The sequence below is a fragment of the Syngnathus typhle genome, linkage group LG5 (genome assembly GCF_033458585.1).
Source record: "Syngnathus typhle isolate RoL2023-S1 ecotype Sweden linkage group LG5, RoL_Styp_1.0, whole genome shotgun sequence".
Lineage (NCBI taxonomy): Eukaryota > Metazoa > Chordata > Actinopteri > Syngnathiformes > Syngnathidae > Syngnathus > Syngnathus typhle.
Genome location: NC_083742.1, coordinates 4,256,913 through 4,275,841, shown reverse-complemented (window position 1 = coordinate 4,275,841; position 18,929 = coordinate 4,256,913). Strand labels below are relative to the sequence as shown.

Sequence of the window (18,929 nt, the reverse complement as noted above, 5' to 3'; positions counted from 1 at the left end):
ATAACCAATAAATAATATTCAATTCAAAGTAACCAGCAACATTTAACTCAGGAGCACAATAGTATATGAAACATTTTAACCTACAAAACAAAAATGAATAAAACAATTTGTGGGTTTTTTAAATCAAAATGAGGCAGCATGACAGAGACCATATCCATGGCTGCAGGTAGTATCACCTCTTCTGCAATGGTGTTTTCTTTTTTTTTCTTTTTTTGCATTGAGCAATTTGGTACGCTGCTTTATATGATACTTAGTGCTTGCTGATTGACTGAAGTAGCATTTACAAAGTGGGATAATTTTTGGCAATGTTTAGCCCGTTTTCGCTGAAAAACCTCAAGCATATTATCTGCGTGATTGGGGTGCAATGACTTTAAGTGGGCCTTAATTATTTGGCTTAATACTGTCCGCTGCCAACATTGTAAGGCACAGTAAACACACCGGTCTTTCCTCATCTCCCATCGTAGTCACACTGAAGCCGAGCACTACGTACGCTTCGTCATATTTCTTTGTCTTAGCTTTCGTGTCAGTCTCAATTCTCTTATCTCCGTCTCTCTCCGCCGTTCTTTTCAACCCTGTTAAATATTTTTCCATGTTGTCCCACTGCACTTTTTATCACCTGCTCTGTGCTGTGTGTGCGTATGTTCCGTGCGCTCTACACTGTACTGTACTGTACTACTACTACTAATAATAATAATAATAAATTATATTTATAACGCACTTTACATTCGGGGAATCTCAAAGTGCTACATGGCAGATAAAAAACAAGAAAACAAAACAAGGACAAGTTTAAAACAACTGGACGACAACCAAGATAAGAGAGAAATTACGGAAATGCTAAGGTAAAGAGGTGAGTTTTAAGTCCAGTTTTGAAAGAGTCAGTGGATTGGGGTGCTCTTAGGTGGTCGGGGAGGGAGTTCCACAGTGTAGGGGCTGTATGGCAGAAGGCCCGGTCGCCCATGGTGCGCAGCTTGGTTTTAGGAACGTGGAGAAGGTGTGAATTGGATGAGCGGAGGCTTCGGGTGGCAGGTTTTGGGGCAAGGAGTTCTTTGAGGTATGGGGGAGCATGTCCGAGGATACAATGGTGAGTGAGGAGGGCGATCTTATAATCAATTCGGAATTTGATGGGGAGCCAGTGCAGAGAACGGAGGATGAGTGTGATGTGATTGCTTTTCCGCACCCTCATCAGGATCCTAGCAGCGCTGTTTTGAATGTACTGAAGCCTCTGGAGGCTCTTGCTAGGGATCCCGATGAGGAGTGCGTTACAATAGTCCAGCCTTGAGGAGACAAAGGCGTGGACAAGTTTCTCAGCATCCGTCAGGGTAAGTGTGGGTCGGAGTTTGGAGATATTTCTGAGGTGGAAGAAGGAGGTTTTGCAGATGTGTTTTATGTGTGACTCAAGGTTGAGTTGAGGGTCCAGTTTCACACCCAGGTTGGTGACAGTGGCTGAGAGGGGAATAGTGAGACCGGCGAATAAGATGCTTGTTATTGGGCAGGTATGGATCTGATGGGGAGTGCCAATTAACATGGCTTGGGTTTAGTCACTGTTAACTTGCAGGAAGCTGAGATTCATCCACGCCTTTATCTCCTCCAGAAACAGGGAGAGGATGGATGAGGGAGATGGAGAAGGCTGGGTTATGGAGGGCGGGGGTCAAGTTTGAGGTATAGCTGTACTGTATTGCACACACTCTTAGAGTGATACCGCTACTCCCACCTACTGCGGTGGATGTCTAATTACGCTTTAATCCAGTACAGCCAAAAGAAAAGCATGTTCCCTGGTGTCACACGCGCCCCCCTTGGTAACGCACCGTGCCCCAAGGGGGGCGTGACCCATTATTTGAGAAGGACTGCAACACATTGTGTTGCGAAATGCTGAGAATGGAGCAGGTTGTGCTTCTTGGGTATTTTGGAACACTCTTATCAGACTGATACGAGCCCTGGTGGCATTTAAAAACATCGAAGCTCTGTCAGAAGTGAGAACCAAGACACCAAGCACAGGTAAGAATAATGCATGCACCTTGTCTGGCTTTACCATCCAAAATATTGTTGTGTGCAGCTTAACTAATGTAACAGAAGTATAATTTATTTGATTTGATGAGATGTCTCATACAGATATATGGTACAGATATATATATATATATATATATATATATATATATATATATATACATATATATCTGTATGAGATGTCTCATATATATATATATATATATATATATATATATATATATATATATATATATATATATATATATATATATATATATATATATATATATGCTGATTTAGGGAATTGAGCCCGTGATCACTAAGAAACTGAAAGTGTTTACTTTTTAAAGGTATTGTGTTATGTAGGGAATTGGTAATCATACACAATTTAAGAGTTATTTTACATGCTGAAATTTCAGTCACTGTGCAAAATAAGGTAGAGCTGTACGTTTATGCACAAAAATATCTTGCTGTAAAATGTATCTAATGCTTTTTACACATTAGTGAAATAATGATTGTAAAAAACAAATATCAAATTACTCCTCCTCCTACATATGACGATATGTGATTCTCTGCCCCCCCTTCCCCCCACAGCCATGGCCTCAAGTCTCTCCCTTATTCTTCTGGTGCTATGCGGTTTGCCCATGGCTCAGGCCCAGCTCAAGGTGTTTAACTTGCGTGCCACTGGTCTCCCTTCTGACATTTTGGGAATCACAGATGGTTACGTGAAGGTGTTTTGTGGCTCCGCCACTCTTGGCAAAACAGAGGTCCGTAAGGACACTGTTAACCCTTGGTGGGAGGAGGAGTTCTCCTATTTCAAAGCCCAGGCGCAAGACGTATTGAGACTTGAGGTTTATGATCGTGATTTGGTCTTTGATGACCTGCTGGGAGTGTGCCAGAGACAGATCAGACCTGGAACCCATGCACATGACTGCTTCCTGAAGAAAGGTGGCACCCTCCATTATGTCTACACCCTCGGCCAAAACAATTAGTACGCATTCAAGCTGACAGTGTTCTTTTACCCGTCATTATCCTTTCCCCAGAGGACCTCGAAGAAGGGATACACTAAACTGTGGATGTTTGACTCAAAAGTTTTTGTTCAACAAGGAAATAAAGTCTGTTTCAATAATCAAACGACACATGACGGTATATATCGTGATTACACTGTCAAAGGACAACCATATGTTGCAATAATGGCACTTTGAGTGTTTTCTACTTCTCAAGACTTCATAAAATCAGAAATTACACTGACAGGTACATTTCTGTGATTGTAATCATCACAGTGGTGCTTTACAGTCGAGCTTTAGAATTGCATTCCACTGTAATTGTAAAGCTCCATATTCCTGCTGGTCATGACAATTTACAGACAATTCAATACCAGAACTGCAAAATGACCGGAGTCCAAATGGAACCTGATTTGAAATGACTTCTTCAGCATAAAGATGTCAAGTTGTAGTGAAATGGAAGACAAATTGATCAAATACCCTCTTATTAATAAATGATAGACATATGCCAGCCACTGTACTGAAAGCGCAATCTTAAGATTGGAAAGGAAGGTACAGTGCATGAATGATTATTTGACCAAACAAACTAGAGACACAATCAGGATGCCACGCAACTTTAAAAACCATGGATAAGATATGAGCAACAAATTGCAAAATATTCATCAAATTAAATGATCACAGATCAAGGAACTGGACACCATTCCTACACTGCCCTCTATTTTTGCACCCCTAGTTAAGACGTGTTCTTTAACTTTTAGTTTTTAAATAACGTCAGACCAAAAACTCCAACCTTTAATGCAAGTGCATTTATTCAGTCGGGGGAAACATCCACATCAAAGCAACACTGAGGCGACTCCATTCATGATGGCGGCGCCATATGGACAAAAGCGATTGTGTTTTGCATGAAGCCGAGTACATTTCCCATGAGTGCCAGCGCTGTGTCGTAAGCTTTCTCCAAGAATGGCGCCTCCTACGAGACTGCGATTGACACACGTCGAAGGAAGACGCCAGCGGCCGAACAGCGCACCACAGGCAGTGTCTTTCTGCACTGCAGTCCTCATTTTATTTGGCACGCGTTTCTTTGCTTGCTACACGTGACTCCTCGTTTACACAGACCACACATACTTCTCCCGGCTGCTCCCGCCACCTTCCTTACGCATGCGCACTCTGTATTCATACTTCACGCTACAGCCGTCAATAACTCACGAGCTGTCAGAATACCCGCAACAAAGTATTTATGATTATAGAATTTTAAGAAAAATCTGACCAAATGTGAGGTGAATGTTTATTATTAAGAATCATGAAATATCTGCGTGGTTATTCTCTCTCTCTCTCTCACCGTCAATTTATTTATTTTTATTTGCCCCAGGTTGTATGCTTGCTGCCTATTATTTTGTTTGACACCGCAACAACCGACCATTGTTTCTACCATGGGCTACGATGCAGTCGGGTCCAGGTAAATAACTCATTTTAAACTTCAAACTTTTTGGCGTTGTTGCGGGTATTGTGACTTAGCGTGGAAAAGCGTTTTGGAGCAGGAGCGAGAGTGACAATGACAGTACCGTTTTTTTCCGTGTATAGTGCGCCCCCATGTATAGTACGCACACTAAGAATGCCATGCTGATGCTGGAAAAAAGCTTGCACCCATGTATAATACGCACCCAATTTTTATGATTTTCTTTTAATTTTTTTTTTAATTTTTTTTTTTTTAAAGTCCCAATGATCGTCACACACGCAGGGAGGCAATGGGTCCCATTTTTATAGTCTTTGGTATGGTCTTAACTAGGCTGGATGTAATTTTTTTTTGTTGGCGTTGATTTCTCCGACTGCCCCTAAACGCACCACCACGCTCCGTGCGCGCATGGGCTGCGGACGTGAAAAAGGCGGCTCTGTATGGGAGAGACGTTGAAGAGGAATAAAAACACCCTTGGAAACCAAAACTTGCCCCTCGTCGTGACTCGGAGCCGCAACAAATGTTTCGGATTTGTGTAGGGTACATTGTGACAGACAGCAAACTAGCAGGTGATCGAGCGAGCGTCTGATACAAGAGCATTGCGGTCGTATGGAGCGTGTTTGAAGTGAACAGCAGAGACGAAAGGAACAAGGCAAAGTGTTGTGAAATAAAATATTACCTGTAATACGCATTTTGTTATTTGCTGATTGAAACTGCTAATTAAACTGTGAATTGAAACTAATAGGAAGAAAACATATCTTGCTCTTAATATAGCTGACGTGTCTTGCGCATACGTTCTGCGCATCTGTAATGGCGGCCTCCGTATGACGTCCGGTCCGCGATGGAGATTAAAAACAAACAATATTTGACAATAACACACCATCAAGGATTGCAGCATCGCATCAAACGATGTGTCGTCAATTATGGATTCTTTTGACTAAGTGTGTTGGGCAGGATGGCTGAATGCGATGCGCGATTGACAACAAACAAGAAGAAAGGTGAGTTTTATTTCGGGGGAGATTTGTCATGTCTCGTCCCCAGTTTTGCTATGTGTCTAGGTTGCCATAGTTTCTCTTCGCGTCGCCCCTCTCTTCCTGTGTCACCTCAATCGATGTAACGTGTTTTGTATTTAAGTCCTGTCTGCCCCTCGCTCACCGTTGGATCATTGCATGTGTTACTGTCATTCTGTTCCTGTCTTTGGTAATGTCACCCTGTCTTTTTGTTCCACGACTTTGTCGGTCAGTTCTGTTGTTGGTTTTGTTGTACCATGACTTTCTTTAAAAAAAAAAAAAATAAATAAAAAAATAAAAAAATAAAAAATATATATATATTTTTTTGTACCCATGTATAATACGCACCCCAGATTTTAGGACAATAAATTAGTTAAATTTTGCGCACTATACACGGAAAAAAACGGTACATGTAAAGTGAAAAAGGGGGGGGGGGTCCTTTTTCTTAACCAAATAAATGGTGTGCAGCGGTGAGTTTTCCGCTGTCTGCGTGGTGGAAAAAAACTTAACAGTACATATTGTATCATATATGATACATGCATGCTAAAACAAAGTATACAAAAAAAGGTAAAAATGGTTGCAAGACAGTGAGTTTGGTTGTGCTTTATTCTACCATTATCTACTCTCCTCAAATACTGTGCTCACATTATCGTTAATCAATCTTCATCTACAAATCCATCAAAGTCCTCATCTGTATCCAAATTAAACAGCAAGTTTGCCATTAAACACGCCAAGTTCCCGCTTGTCATCATCAGAGTCAGTCTCGTTGTGGCGTTGCTCTTCAGCTTTCCGGAAAACTCAGAAAACAGTTACACTCAATACATTTGCCAAGGCACCTACAATCCAACTAGAATGCGCTTTGTATGGCGTATATTTCATAAAGCAAAACTGTTCATAAAGAAAGAGCTCTGCACACCTGTAGTCATGCACCAGGGAATAGTAAAACTATCAAACATGGAAAAATCCTGCACACTGTTGCACCACACTTAAGAACTTTAATGTAGCAATCTTTCAGTCACACTGATTTAAAATAAAACTGGAAACAGTTTTATGGAGTTTCCTGCTGTGCCAACACAGCGTCATCTCTGAGAAGTGACTGTTCATTAATGACACTATGTTCCATTTCTGAGACTTGTGGTACCGCCTCTTCATTATGATTCCCTCTTTTCTCACAACCCTGTTTGGCCCTTGATATGCTTCTATCTTTCAAATCTTTCATTTCTTTATCTGAGGGTTTATCCGGGCTCTTTTGGATCGAGTCGAGTTGGGAGCAGACTTTCTTCTTTTTCTTAGGACTCTTGTTTCTATTGCAGAATCAGCAATCTTTTTCTCATCTGAAACTGTTATATTTTTATCAGTTTTATCTATCTCAGAAATAGCGATATGTCCCTTTTCTTGTATTTCAGGATATGTCATGGAGTTGTCTTTTTCCATCTCAACTTTTGTCTCAGTGTATTCTTCGCTCTGAGTCACATCCTTACCCCTTATCCCTTCCCTTACACCTTTGTCCTTGACTTCTCTTAGTGTCTGTCCTGTTTGCTCAACTTGCAATTTCTCATGTGCAGCAGTTCCTTCTTCCTCTCCTTCGGACTGATGCCAACTGCAGGTTTTTTTGGACTTACATTGAGTGGTAGCAAATACAGAGGTCCTTCCTCGACTCTGAACACTTTCAAATTCTGGTTTATCAAGATCTGCCCTCTGTTCCATGGAGCTCTGATCAACCATAGTTGGAAACTCATCCACTTGTTTTTCTTGCTCATTGTCCTCTGCTTCAATAATGGCAAATTTAGATTGGGTCTGTTCATGCTCTTCGACTGACCCTTGTGTTTTCATGGATTCCTGTGCAGGATCATTCGAGGTGCTCCCATTATCAGCAAGTGCTGGTGCATCCTCAAGTTGTTGTGTGGTTACAGTAGTGTTTACCGCCACTGATTCTTCAACTGCAATGCCAACATCATCTTTTCTAGTTTCTTTAGAATGGGTACAAAATATGTTCTGAAACATATAGACTCATTGTTAGGTATGTTTTAATAATACATCATTTTGAAAAATTAAGACTATAGATACACACCTCAATCACCACCAAATCAGAAAAAAAAGCAGTCCTCTCTTTACTTGAAAGATGTTCCTTGGGGGTCTCTGCTTCGATATCCTCAACTCTAACACACAGAAAAGCATTACATCTTATATCAAAACATTATAATATCGTGCATTTCTTTATGATCAGCAGTTAATCACGTTTCTCCACATTTGGTGCAGCAGTGCTCGAGCGTAAAAATTGACAAATCTCGCTAACATGCCAGTGCCTCATTTCGCCTGTTTTAAAATTCGACAGACCACTCGATACCACAGTGGGCATTTTCTTTGATCTGACAGTTTGGTGGCCCCAAACATTATGCCTGCTGGAACTTTTGCTTAATTATGGGTGCATATAGTCTAACAAGATTTTGGGTACCGTATTTTTCGGACTATAAGCCGCTAATTTTTGCACAAGTTTTGAACCACGCATCTATGGATTTTTCATGATTTTTATGATATTGTATAATTTGTGCATATTCTCGACTTATAGTTCAGTGTGGTTTATATATGAACAAAGAAGGATTCTTCCCGAATTTTAGCTGGTGCAGTTTATATTGAGGTGCGGCTTATAGGCCAAATATTACGGTAATTTGATCAAGGCACAGGCAGAAGGATGCTGCACTTTGTGGACATATGAGAAGGATGTACCGTTTTTTTCCGTGTATAGTGCGCCCCCATGTATAGTACGCACCCTAAGAATGGCATGCTGATGCTGGAAAAAAACTTGTACCCATGTATAATACGCACCCATTTTTATGAATTTTTAAAAAAATTTTTTTTAATTTATTTATTTTTTTTAAGTCCCAATGATCGCCACACACGCAGGGAGGCAATGGGTCCCATTTTATAGTCTTTGGTATGGTCTTAACTAGGCTGGATGTAATTTTTTTTTTGTTGGCGTTGATTTCTCCGACTGCCCCTAAACGCACCACCGCGCTCCGTGCGCGCATGGGCTGCGCACGTGAAAAAGGCGGCTCTGTATGGGAGAGACGTTGAAGAGGAATAAAAACACCCTTGGAAACCAAAACTTGCCCCTCGTCGTGACTCGGAGCCGCAACAAATGTTTCGGATTTGTGTAGGGTACATTGTGACAGACAGCAAACTAGCAGGTGATCGAGCGAGCGTCTGATACAAGAGCATTGCGGTCGTATGGAGCGTGTTTGAAGTGAACAGCAGAGACGAAAGGAACAAGGCAAAGTGTTGTGAAATAAAATATTACCTGTAATACGCATTTTGTTATTTGCTGATTGAAACTGCTAATTAAACTGTGAATTGAAACTAATAGGAAGAAAACATATCTTGCTCTTAATATAACTGACGTGTCTTGCGCATACGTTCTGCGCATCTGTAATGGCGGCCTCCGTATGACGTCCGGTCCGCGATGGAGATTAAAAACAAACAATATTTGACAATAACACACCATCAAGGATTGCACCATCGCATCAAACGATGTGTCGTCAATTATGGATTTTTTTGACTAAGTGTGTTGGGCAGGATGGCTGAATGCGATGCGCGATTGACAACAAACAAGAAGAAAGGTGAGTTTTATTTCGGGGGAGATTTGTCATGTCTCGTCCCCAGTTTTGCTATGTGTCTAGGTTGCCATAGTTTCTGTTCGCGTCGCCCCTCTCTTCCTGTGTCACCTCAATCGATGTAACGTGTTTTGTATTTAAGTCCTGTCTGCCCCTCGCTCACCGTTGGATCATTGCATGTGTTACTGTCATTCTGTTCCTGTCTTTGGTAATGTCACCCTGTCTTTTTGTTCCACGACTTTGTCGGTCAGTTCTGTTGTTGGTTTTGTTGTACCATGACTTTAAAAAAAAAAAAAAAAAATTAAAAAAAAAAAAAATTAACATTTTTTTTTTGTACCCATGTATAATACGCACCCCAGATTTTAGGACAATAAATCAGTTAAATTTTGCGCACTATACACGGAAAAAAACGGTAATCTATTTCATTCATAAGACAATAATGTGGTTTGAACCCTCTAAATAAGAAATCATATAATGTATAAGTACGTATGTACAGGGTACGGCAAAATGACCTGACACATTTTTGGGGTTAAAAAAACCCCACAAATAAAGTAAACTAACAAAAAAATATATAGATTTTTTGAAAAGCTCATATATTGCCATTTTGTTTCATTTGGTTTTAAAAATTAAATATGTCAAATGGGAGCCGTTATTGTCCACACACTGTCGAAGGCGTTCACGAAAGTTGCCCATAACTCGGCGGATCATTTCATGGGGAATGGCAGCAATTTCTTTCTTTTTCGTTTGAATGCTGATGCGCTGGCTCTGAAGTTAGTAACCCATAACAAAATTATGTTTAGAGCAGGTACGGGATCACATCTACGAAGTCTGAAGCGCAAACGTTGGCACGCTCGTGTTGCAGTTACGGATTCTTTCTTGAGAAACGTTTCCACAATGAAAGCACGATGCTCACCGGTCCAATTCATGTTAGTAACTGAAACAAAACAAAATAACATTATTCGAAAACGAAACGGAAATGAAACGAAACAAAACAAAATGGCATTTTTAAAGTACTTTTCAAAAATAAAAAACTTTTTTGTTTCTTTAATTTATTTGCATTTTATTAAAGTTATAAATGTGTCAGATCATTTTGGCGGGCCCTGTATATAAATATATATATATAATATTATATATATAAAATAACATATTATTACTACTATCTAATGTAACTGTCATCATCTTAGTTATAATTTCATGATCAGACCCTGACTGCAGCACAGCAATGGGGGAAATCTGGGGGGTGGTCACACACAGACAGGAATAACTGAGCTACATCATCCTCATATTTATGTCTGTGAAGTTCCTTCTAAAAACACTGTAGTTTGCGTGTGTCAATGTCCTGCATGGACTTGTCATGTCCTTTTTTTTTTTTTTTTTTTTTACTTTACACTAGTCTTGATTTGGACTTTGCCTTGTTTTCCTTGTTCCTGTTCTATTTTGAAATCACGATTGTCCTCATTTCAAGTCACTTGTCCTTCTTCATGTGTCATCAGTGCTATTTTTTACCAATTTAAAGGTAATGAGAAGCCACGTGGATTGGCTGCAAATCTACGCGGTTATGTTCACACCCACAATGGTGCAAAACATCCACTTTCAACTGTGCCAACCTCTGTGCGTCTGCCAAAATACCAAAATCTAGTCAAGCCATCTCCACATAAAAACCTGGCCCAATCCCATTCATTTTGCTTAACCCTAAACTGTTGTCTCACTCCTTCCCCTAATTTGTATTTGGAGGGACGAAGACAAAATACATTTAGACTTGCGATGTTATCACTTGGAGCTGTGTGCTTGTTGGGTCATAAGCAGACTAAGTATAGCAGTGTGTGTTTACCTGATAACTTTGTTAGTTTGTCTTTCTGCAATCTTATCAACTTTCTTTTCTTGCTTTTGCTCACTGCTTCTACTCCAAGTTGGAACAGGCTTGTCACCAGTGTCTGTTTAGATCATTACATTTGTTAAACAAACAGTAGTTCAATATAATGCGCAATATGTGAAAGCATTTTAACTGTAGAAAATAATTAAATGCTTACCTCTGGTAGCGGTACACACCAACACTTCTTCCTGAAAATTAGAAATATTTGATCTGGTATGAATAATTGCTCTCATTCTTACTGGACCAAACTGAAATAAAATACATTGTTGTATTTTACTGAACAAACTGAAACGTACCTCAATTTCAACTCTATGTGCCATCGATTCAGCTTCTTTTGTCTGTGTGGCAATTGGCTCCTTGGCTACTTCTTTTTGTCTCTCTCTAGTGACCTCATGTGGTGTATTGTCAAATAATAAACTTGATACTGCTGAGAAACAGACAACATAGAAATACAATTTCGACAATAATAGTAAAAAAAGACTTTTAAATAAATAAATGATCAATAAACAATATTAATACACTATGTCATTCAGGGTAATCAAGGTCACCTTACAGACATACTCATGAATACAAGACCATTTCGAAATGCAAAATAAGTAGACTTAGAGAGACTTTATTGTCATTTTGTAAACACTCAGTGTACACAAAACGAAATTACGTTGCATACGGCTCTCAACAAAGGAATGACATTTCGGCTGGATAAAAAGAGACATTTCTATATAAATATGAAATAAGATAAGATAAATAAGATAAATATAAAGTGCAGCAATGAAGTATTGGTATTGGATGGCGTATGCAAGTTAAAAAAGAGTAAAATCGTGTCGAGAAAATAGTCAATGTCACAGAGGGATTGTGAAAAAGAGTTTCAGAGATGAGCTGTGCAACTCACAAAGAAGGATAAATAAGTTTGAAGTGAGGAGAATGGAGGAAGAAGTGCGTCGAGCATTAATTGGTAATTTGGGATCTCAAGCAATTGTCTTCCAGATACGATCCATCGCTCGACTAATTTGTTTCTGTTAACTTTGAAGCGCAGACTTGAAATACAGGCGCTGTGTATTCTGGTAGAAATCCCTCTACTCACTCACAGGGGAAACCAGTGTTTAGGTGTTTCCTGATGTGGTTGGCATAGTATAAACATTCAAAACATTCTACATTTCGAGGTTACAAAGGGCAGGCAGCAGAACAATATGTTCTGACAAGAATGTCAAAACGCTTGGGTAATATATTTAATTAAAAAGTACTTTTCAATAGAATAGCTACGTAATTCTAATTTTCATTGTGCCATCATTTCTAAATAATTGTTATGCATTTGGGTGGTAAGATGTTAGTGGTATCATTGCAGATAAATTATTAATAATTTATCAATGAAACGTTATTCACTCCAAACTGGGATTTTTACTATTGTACGTACATGTGGCCTGTCAATGCTGTTAGTTCTTACCTTTCAAATCCATGTTCTGAATCCTCTTGGCAATGTTAAACCTCTGGTTTGGGCAACCTATACTCTCCACCTCCCAAAGTAGATCTGTGTCTCCTGGGTACTGACACAGGTATTTTTCACACACTGTGAACAGAATCCATTATTATTATAAATTAAACCAAAATGATCACAGTTATTAGAATAGTCTATGCACAGTACTGTTTAGCTAAAAAAAAAAAAAAAAAAAAAAAAGTACCGTATTTTCCGGACTATAAGACGCACCTAAAAATCTAAAATTCTCTAAAAAAAAGCCGACAGTGCGCCTTATAGTCCGGTGCGCCTTATATATGGACCAAATTCCTAAATTGAAACTGGCCCGAAGCATTGTGTCAGGAAATCAATCATAAGTGGCCCGCTGAAGACTATGAATCATGAATCAAAAAGACTATGGATCATTATTTTATGATTATAAAGTAATTTGTTACGTCTGAAGTTGAAATGAAAAAGATAAAATGGAGAATGATTTGATTTGGATTTAAAATCTGACATGAGGCATTAATGGTGCGCCTTATAGTCCCGTGCGCCTTATATAAGGCCAAAGTTTTAAAATGGGCCATTCATTGAAGGTGCGCCTTATAGTCCGGTGCGCCTTATAGTCCGGTAAATACGGTAACTAAGAAAAATCTAAGATGTAATGCATTTTATTTCAAATGAAAGAATATTAGACAATACTTTGCACTCTGGACTAACCATAGAGCCAAACGTGGTTAAGCCAGAGAAGCAAGAGTATGCTGTAAATTGGTCTGATATTCGCTTGGCTTACCAGGTTAGTAATTTTAAATAAGTAGCCTCACATTTCACAAAAGCCATGTGTACACTAGTGTAATTACAAACAATCACGTAAAACCTATAGCATATTTTGATCACTTTTGTTGATGTATGATAACAGACTGTTGATTTACAGTTAGAGCTAGTCTAAAATTAAATCTTGTAAAATGAGTTGTAATTGGGCCGCACAGTGGCGCACTGGTTAGCACAGCCGCCTCAAAGTGCAGAGGATGCGGTTCCGGCTTTCTTGCGTGGAGTTTACATGTTCTCCCTGTGCCTGCGTGAATCTCCTCCAGGCACTCCGGTTTCCTCCCATACAGTCCCTCGCTACTTTGCATTTCTTTTATCGCGGCTTCACTATATCGCAGATTTCTTTTCCAAATTCAAAAAACATTTAAAAGTCAAAATAAAAAATTTAAATTGAGGAAACATGTGTCTAACCTTTAGGACAATGTAGTATTGCTCCAAATGTTCGTTTACCTTCCTTTAGAAGTCCGTTTTCGTGAATTAGCATCTTTCCGCTAACTCGTTAGCCTGCCCAGTACTTCTTGTTGGTGACCACACCGCGGATTTCACTTATCGCGGATGGTTTTTGGAACCAATTATCCGCGATAAACGAGGGATTACTGTATTCCATAAAACATGCATGGTAGGCTGATTGAGCACTCTAAATTGTCCGTAGGTGTGAGTGTGAATGGTTGTCCGTCTATGTGTGCCCTGTGATTGACTGGCAACCAGTTTAGGGTGTCCCCCGCCTATTGCCCAAAGTCAGCTGGAATAGGCTCCAGCTGAATTGTCCCTCATGACGACAAGCGGTCCAGGATGGTTGGTTGTAATTAGGGTTGGGTATTGTTCTACACAGCAGACATTGAATAAGTCATTAGTTCATATATCACGGTCTGGTTTGGTGCTGCCACACAAAAGGAATACATTGGACTGCATTGGACAATTAGGACTACTGAAAAGATCATCATAACCCCACCCGCATGCAAAATCCTCAGACCTTTCACATCCTGGTCACCACCTCTTCCAATTCCTCCCTACAAGTTGGCATTATTGAACTATGCACAATAAAACCATCAGACTTTCCAATTCTTCTCTCTTGCCATTAAACCCCTAAACAGTTGACTCACAATTCCATGTCGTCTTTTGGCATCTTTTTTAAACTTTGCAAATCCCTGTGTGACATTACTGTGTTCATTCTCGCCTACACACCGCAGCCTAAACTTCCCCAAATGATGAATCCAATCAGAAATCACTTACTGACATTAGCACAGTGGTTCTTAACCTTGTTGAAGGTACCGAACCCCACCAGTTTCATATGCGCATTCACCAAACCCCTCTTTAGTGAATTTATTTTATTTTTTTTCAAGAGAGAGATGTTTTTTACTGGTGCACAAAATGAGCCGTGCATAAACATCACCTTGTTCAAAGAATAAAACCAACACAATGCATGAATTCACAACAAATGACATAGCAGCAAATCAGTGTGACTTCTGCTTTTGCCTTTGCGAGACCAGTTCAGATATGCGGATATATACCGTATTTTCCGCCCTATTAGGCGCACCGGGGTATAAGGCGCACCTTCAATGAACGGCCCATTTTAAAACTTTGTCCATATACGTATAGGGCGCACCGGCCTATAAGGCGCATAAAATAGAAGCTTTACTGCAACAAACTGAGGTTGACTAGGGTTGCGGTATGCACCCACTAGCCAATAACCAACGAGCCCTCTGTAAACAATTGCGTTTCTAAAACGATCTCCTATAAAATGATTGGAACTGACTAAAGTTCAATCTAACGCATTGGTACTACTTACTAGGGGTGTAAATCGCGGGTTTTGTCACGATACGATATAATATCGATATCAAGAACTACGATACGATATTTGCCGATATCTTAAAGCCTGCTGCGATTCATTCACGATATATTGCGATATAGTGCTCTACGATCGATTTTTTTTTTTTTAATAAAAAATATAGAACAATATCCTGATTTATAATAATTCATACGCAAAATCAACAAGGTACTGCAAACTCTTTATTTAGGAAATTACAAGAGTATTGTAGTATACAAATTGCTTACTTTAACACTGAACTTTGATGTCGTGTTTTTTTTTTAAATGTGCGGTGAGATTTGTGCTCCCTGAATATTTGATCACCGCATGGCAGGATTTACAAACTGCACGTGTCTTGTCCGTTGAGCCATCTTTTCTTTGGAATCCATAGTGCTTCCAAACGAATGACTTGAAGCCTAAAGGGGAGCAAATTTCCTCGTCTCTTTGGACACTAGCCATAGCACCAGCCCAGGAGCCGCGTACTAGTTGTCGCCTCCCCTTTCACGTGCGTGCTCTGCTCACAACACAACAACGCCGGGCGCACTGCTCCCGGAGAGAGGAAGCAAGCAACAATGAACTGGATTTCAAAATAAAGTCGCGTCCAATGTCCGAGGTCAAACACGGCGATATAAATCGATGTTTACCTTTAGCATCGATGCCAATAAATCGTAGAGCATTATATCGATTAATCGATGTGTATCGATGTATCGTTACACCCCTACTACTTACCCATGCTTCCCTTCCATATCGATCCGTAAATTTACTCGAAACATGAACAGAGTAGCCTATTTTGACATGAAATAGCCTCGCGCGTATAGCAGCTATCGTTATAGCATTAGCCATCCGCAAAAACCCATGACCCTCAGATCGCAATCTCCCATGAGCCTCAGCAAAGTGTAAACAATCGCGTCTCTCAAACGAGCTCCTATAAAATGATCAGAACTGACTCAAGTTCGATCTAACGCATTGGTACTACTTACCTAAGTTTCCCTTCCATATCGATCCGTAGATTTACTCGAAACATTAACAGAGCAGCCTATTTTGACATGAAATAGCCTCGCGGGTACAACAGCTATTCGGTGACGCCCCCTGACTACAGTTACCGTAATGCTGGGAAGCGATGCGACCTTGTAATTTACTAGTTGTACTAAAACGTACTAAAACATTTTGGCAGAGCACTGTGTACAACCAGTATGGATCAACAAATTCATCACTTGATCCATATATAAGGCGCACCGGACTATAAGGCGCACTGTTGACTTTTGATAAAAATTTAGGTTTTTAGGTGCGCCTTATAGGGCGGAAAATACGGTACGTAAATCAGGTGTGTTCGGACCTCTGCAGTGGAGGCTCTGCCAAACCCTGAAACCAACTCACCGAACCCCCAGGGTTCGACCGAACCCAGGTTAAGAACCACTGCATTAGCACGAGTGGCGGATGGGGAATAAAGGAATGAGTCCAGGCCTATGTATATGAAAACACACACAAAATGAGTTGTTGCGCTTAACATTGGTTTACTGTGAAGTAACTTTTTGTACCAACTTTGAATAGGGACTTTTATGTGAGAGCCCTTTGCACGGTGGTTGTGGGGCGATATAAACGTGTGTTGGTATTTTTGGAAGTTGAGCAGTGGATCTTTTCTCAATGGATTGTCAAATTTAATTAAATACACTGCCAAAAAAAAAGGGGGAACACAGAATACAACACAATGTAACTCCAAGTAAATCTGACTTTTGTGAAATCAAACTGTCCACTGTCCATGTTATTTTAGCGTTCCCTATATTCCTTTTGTCTTTTTGAGCAGATGTATAAGATACCCGTCTGCACATTGGTTCAATTAAAAAAAAGTGGTTCCCTCCATCCCTGATATACAGTTCTGCTCACCATTATTGGAACTCATTAAGTAAGTACAAAATGTGGGATATCTACTGGAAAAAGAATGAATCAAGTGAAACTTTTTATTTTCTATAGAAATAAGCATTATGAGGAAACAATAGAAAACAAAGTGTGTTGTGTCACTTGTATTAGTCCCCTTTCCTGTAAATCAGTATGGGAACACATAGTGACTCTCCGTTAGTGTATCACAAATGAGAATTCAAAATTGTTTGTGCCCATGTGACAAATTAGTAACCAACGAATGATGACATTCATGATTTTGAAAATTTCCTGTTTACCTTTATCTTTGTCACAATAGTGAACACAAAAGAGCTGTCTGAGGACATCAGAAGTTCTATAATTCGTAAATACAGTGGGGAAAAACAGTATTTAGACAGCCACCAATTGTGCAAGTTTTCCCACTTACAAGCTGAGAGATGCCTGTAATTTATATCATAGGTACACTTCAACTATGAGAGACAGAATGGGTGGGGGAGAACCCAGGAAATCACATTGTAGGATTTTTAGTGAATTCAACGGTAAATCCCTCAGTATTTGGTCACCTACAAACAAGCAGGATGTTGGAATAATTGGATGAGGCACTGATTAGTCTGGCCAAGGGCCTTATAATTTACAAGTTGGATCACCTTGGTGCAGCATAGTTTTATGTCTGTCTTTATGTCTGAACTCCTTATCTCTCAATCCTGTGTGCGGTCTTTACTCCTTTCTTTTTTTGGTCATGAGCACAACACTCTTAAACCAGCAAAAGCTCTCTGTTTTCTCTTTAAGTCAACTCTGTAGCTTTTATTTATAGATTGTTGTTGATCGAGATTGTTTGTCTTTAAATGTTAAAGAAAAGACATCTGTTAAATTAGTTGCATATAAGTCTTTAAGTGTTATAGCAAAGACATATCTGTTGAAGTAGTTGTATATACCGTATTTTCCGCACTATTAGGCGCACTTAAAAACTTAAAATTTACTCAAAAAACCACAGTGCGCCTTATAATGCAGAGCGCCCTATATATGGATCAATTGATGAATTTTTTGATCCATACTGGTAGTACACAGCACTCTGCCAAAATGTTTCAGTATGTTCTAGTACGACTAGTAAATTACAAGGTCGCATCGCTTCCGAGCATTAGGCAACCGTGGTCAGGGGGCGTCACTGAATAGCTGTTGTACCCGCGAGGCTATTTCGTTTCAAAATAGGCTGTTCCGTTAATGTTTTTGAGTACGTTTACAGATCAATATCCAACGGAATCATAATTAAGCAGCACCAATGTGTTAAATCAGTCTTTAGTCGGTTCTGATCACTTTAATGGGAGAGTGTTTCAGAAATGTGATTGTTTACTGGGGGCTGCCACGACACTTTGCTGAGGCTCATGGAAGTCTGCGAGCTGAGGCTCATGGGAGTTTGCGGGTGGCTAATGCTATAATGATAGCTGCTCTATGCACAAGGCTATTTCATCTTAAAATAGGCTGCTCCGTTAATGTTTCGCGTAAATTTACGGATGGATATGGAAGAGAAACATAAGTAAGCAGTTCCAATGTGTTAGATCGAACTTTCGTCAGTTCCGATCATTTTATAGGAGATGGTTTGAGAAACGCGATTGTTTCCAGGGGTCTGCCACGACACTTTGCTGAGGCTCATGGGAGTCTGCGAGCTGAGGCTCATGGGAATTTGCGGGTGGCTAATGCTATAATGATAGCTGCTATAGGCACGAGGCTATTTCATCTCAAAATAGGCTGCTCCGTTAATGTTTCAAGTAAATTTACGGATCGATATGGAAGGGAAACATAAATAAGCAGTACCAATGTATTAGATCGAACTTTAGTCAGTTCCGATCATTTTATAGGAGATAATTTGACAAATGCGATTGTTTACAGAGGGCTCATTGGTTGTTGGCTAGTGGATGCATACCGCAACCCTACCAGTCAACCTAGGCTTGTTGCAGTATAGCTTCTATTTTATGCGCCTTTTAATCTGGTGCGCCCTATATATGAAATCATTTCTAAAATAAAAAATTCAATG

General features: G+C 39.8%; 2 protein-coding genes across 5 annotated transcripts in view; one reads left to right on the top strand and one right to left on the bottom strand.

Annotated features, from left to right (window-relative positions):
• Window positions 1–1,917: 1,917 nt before the first annotated feature.
• Window positions 1,918–3,125, top strand: LOC133153776 (uncharacterized). Its single transcript, XM_061277876.1, has 2 exons — window positions 1,918–1,995; window positions 2,581–3,125. Exon 2 carries the CDS (start codon window positions 2,583–2,585, stop codon window positions 2,976–2,978), a length of 396 nt encoding a protein of 131 aa, XP_061133860.1. The 5' UTR covers window positions 1,918–1,995; window positions 2,581–2,582; the 3' UTR covers window positions 2,979–3,125.
• A 2,721-nt stretch (window positions 3,126–5,846) lies between these two features.
• The window catches only part of LOC133154015 (soluble lamin-associated protein of 75 kDa-like), a 32,365-nt gene continuing 19,282 nt past the window's right edge, over window positions 5,847–18,929 (bottom strand). Inside the window, exons 6-11 of one of the 4 annotated variants that reach the window (XM_061278389.1) lie at window positions 12,379–12,501; window positions 11,234–11,361; window positions 11,095–11,125; window positions 10,896–10,998; window positions 7,525–7,612; window positions 5,847–7,448 (exon numbers count right to left, since the gene is read on the bottom strand). In XM_061278389.1, coding sequence (XP_061134373.1) covers window positions 6,669–7,448; window positions 7,525–7,612; window positions 10,896–10,998; window positions 11,095–11,125; window positions 11,234–11,361; window positions 12,379–12,501 — 1,253 coding nt within the window. In that variant the 3' untranslated portion in view covers window positions 5,847–6,668. Of the gene's footprint in view, window positions 7,449–7,524; window positions 7,613–10,895; window positions 10,999–11,094; window positions 11,126–11,233; window positions 11,365–12,378; window positions 12,502–18,929 lie in introns of all 4 variants that reach the window. The other 3 variants (XM_061278391.1, XM_061278388.1, XM_061278390.1) reach the window with 3 other exon arrangements.

What these genes read in the sequence shown, in the direction of transcription:
- LOC133153776 (XM_061277876.1), top strand. Translation starts at nt 2,583, where the DNA reads ATGGCCTCAAGTCTCTCCCTTATTCTTCTGGTGCTATGCGGTTTGCCC.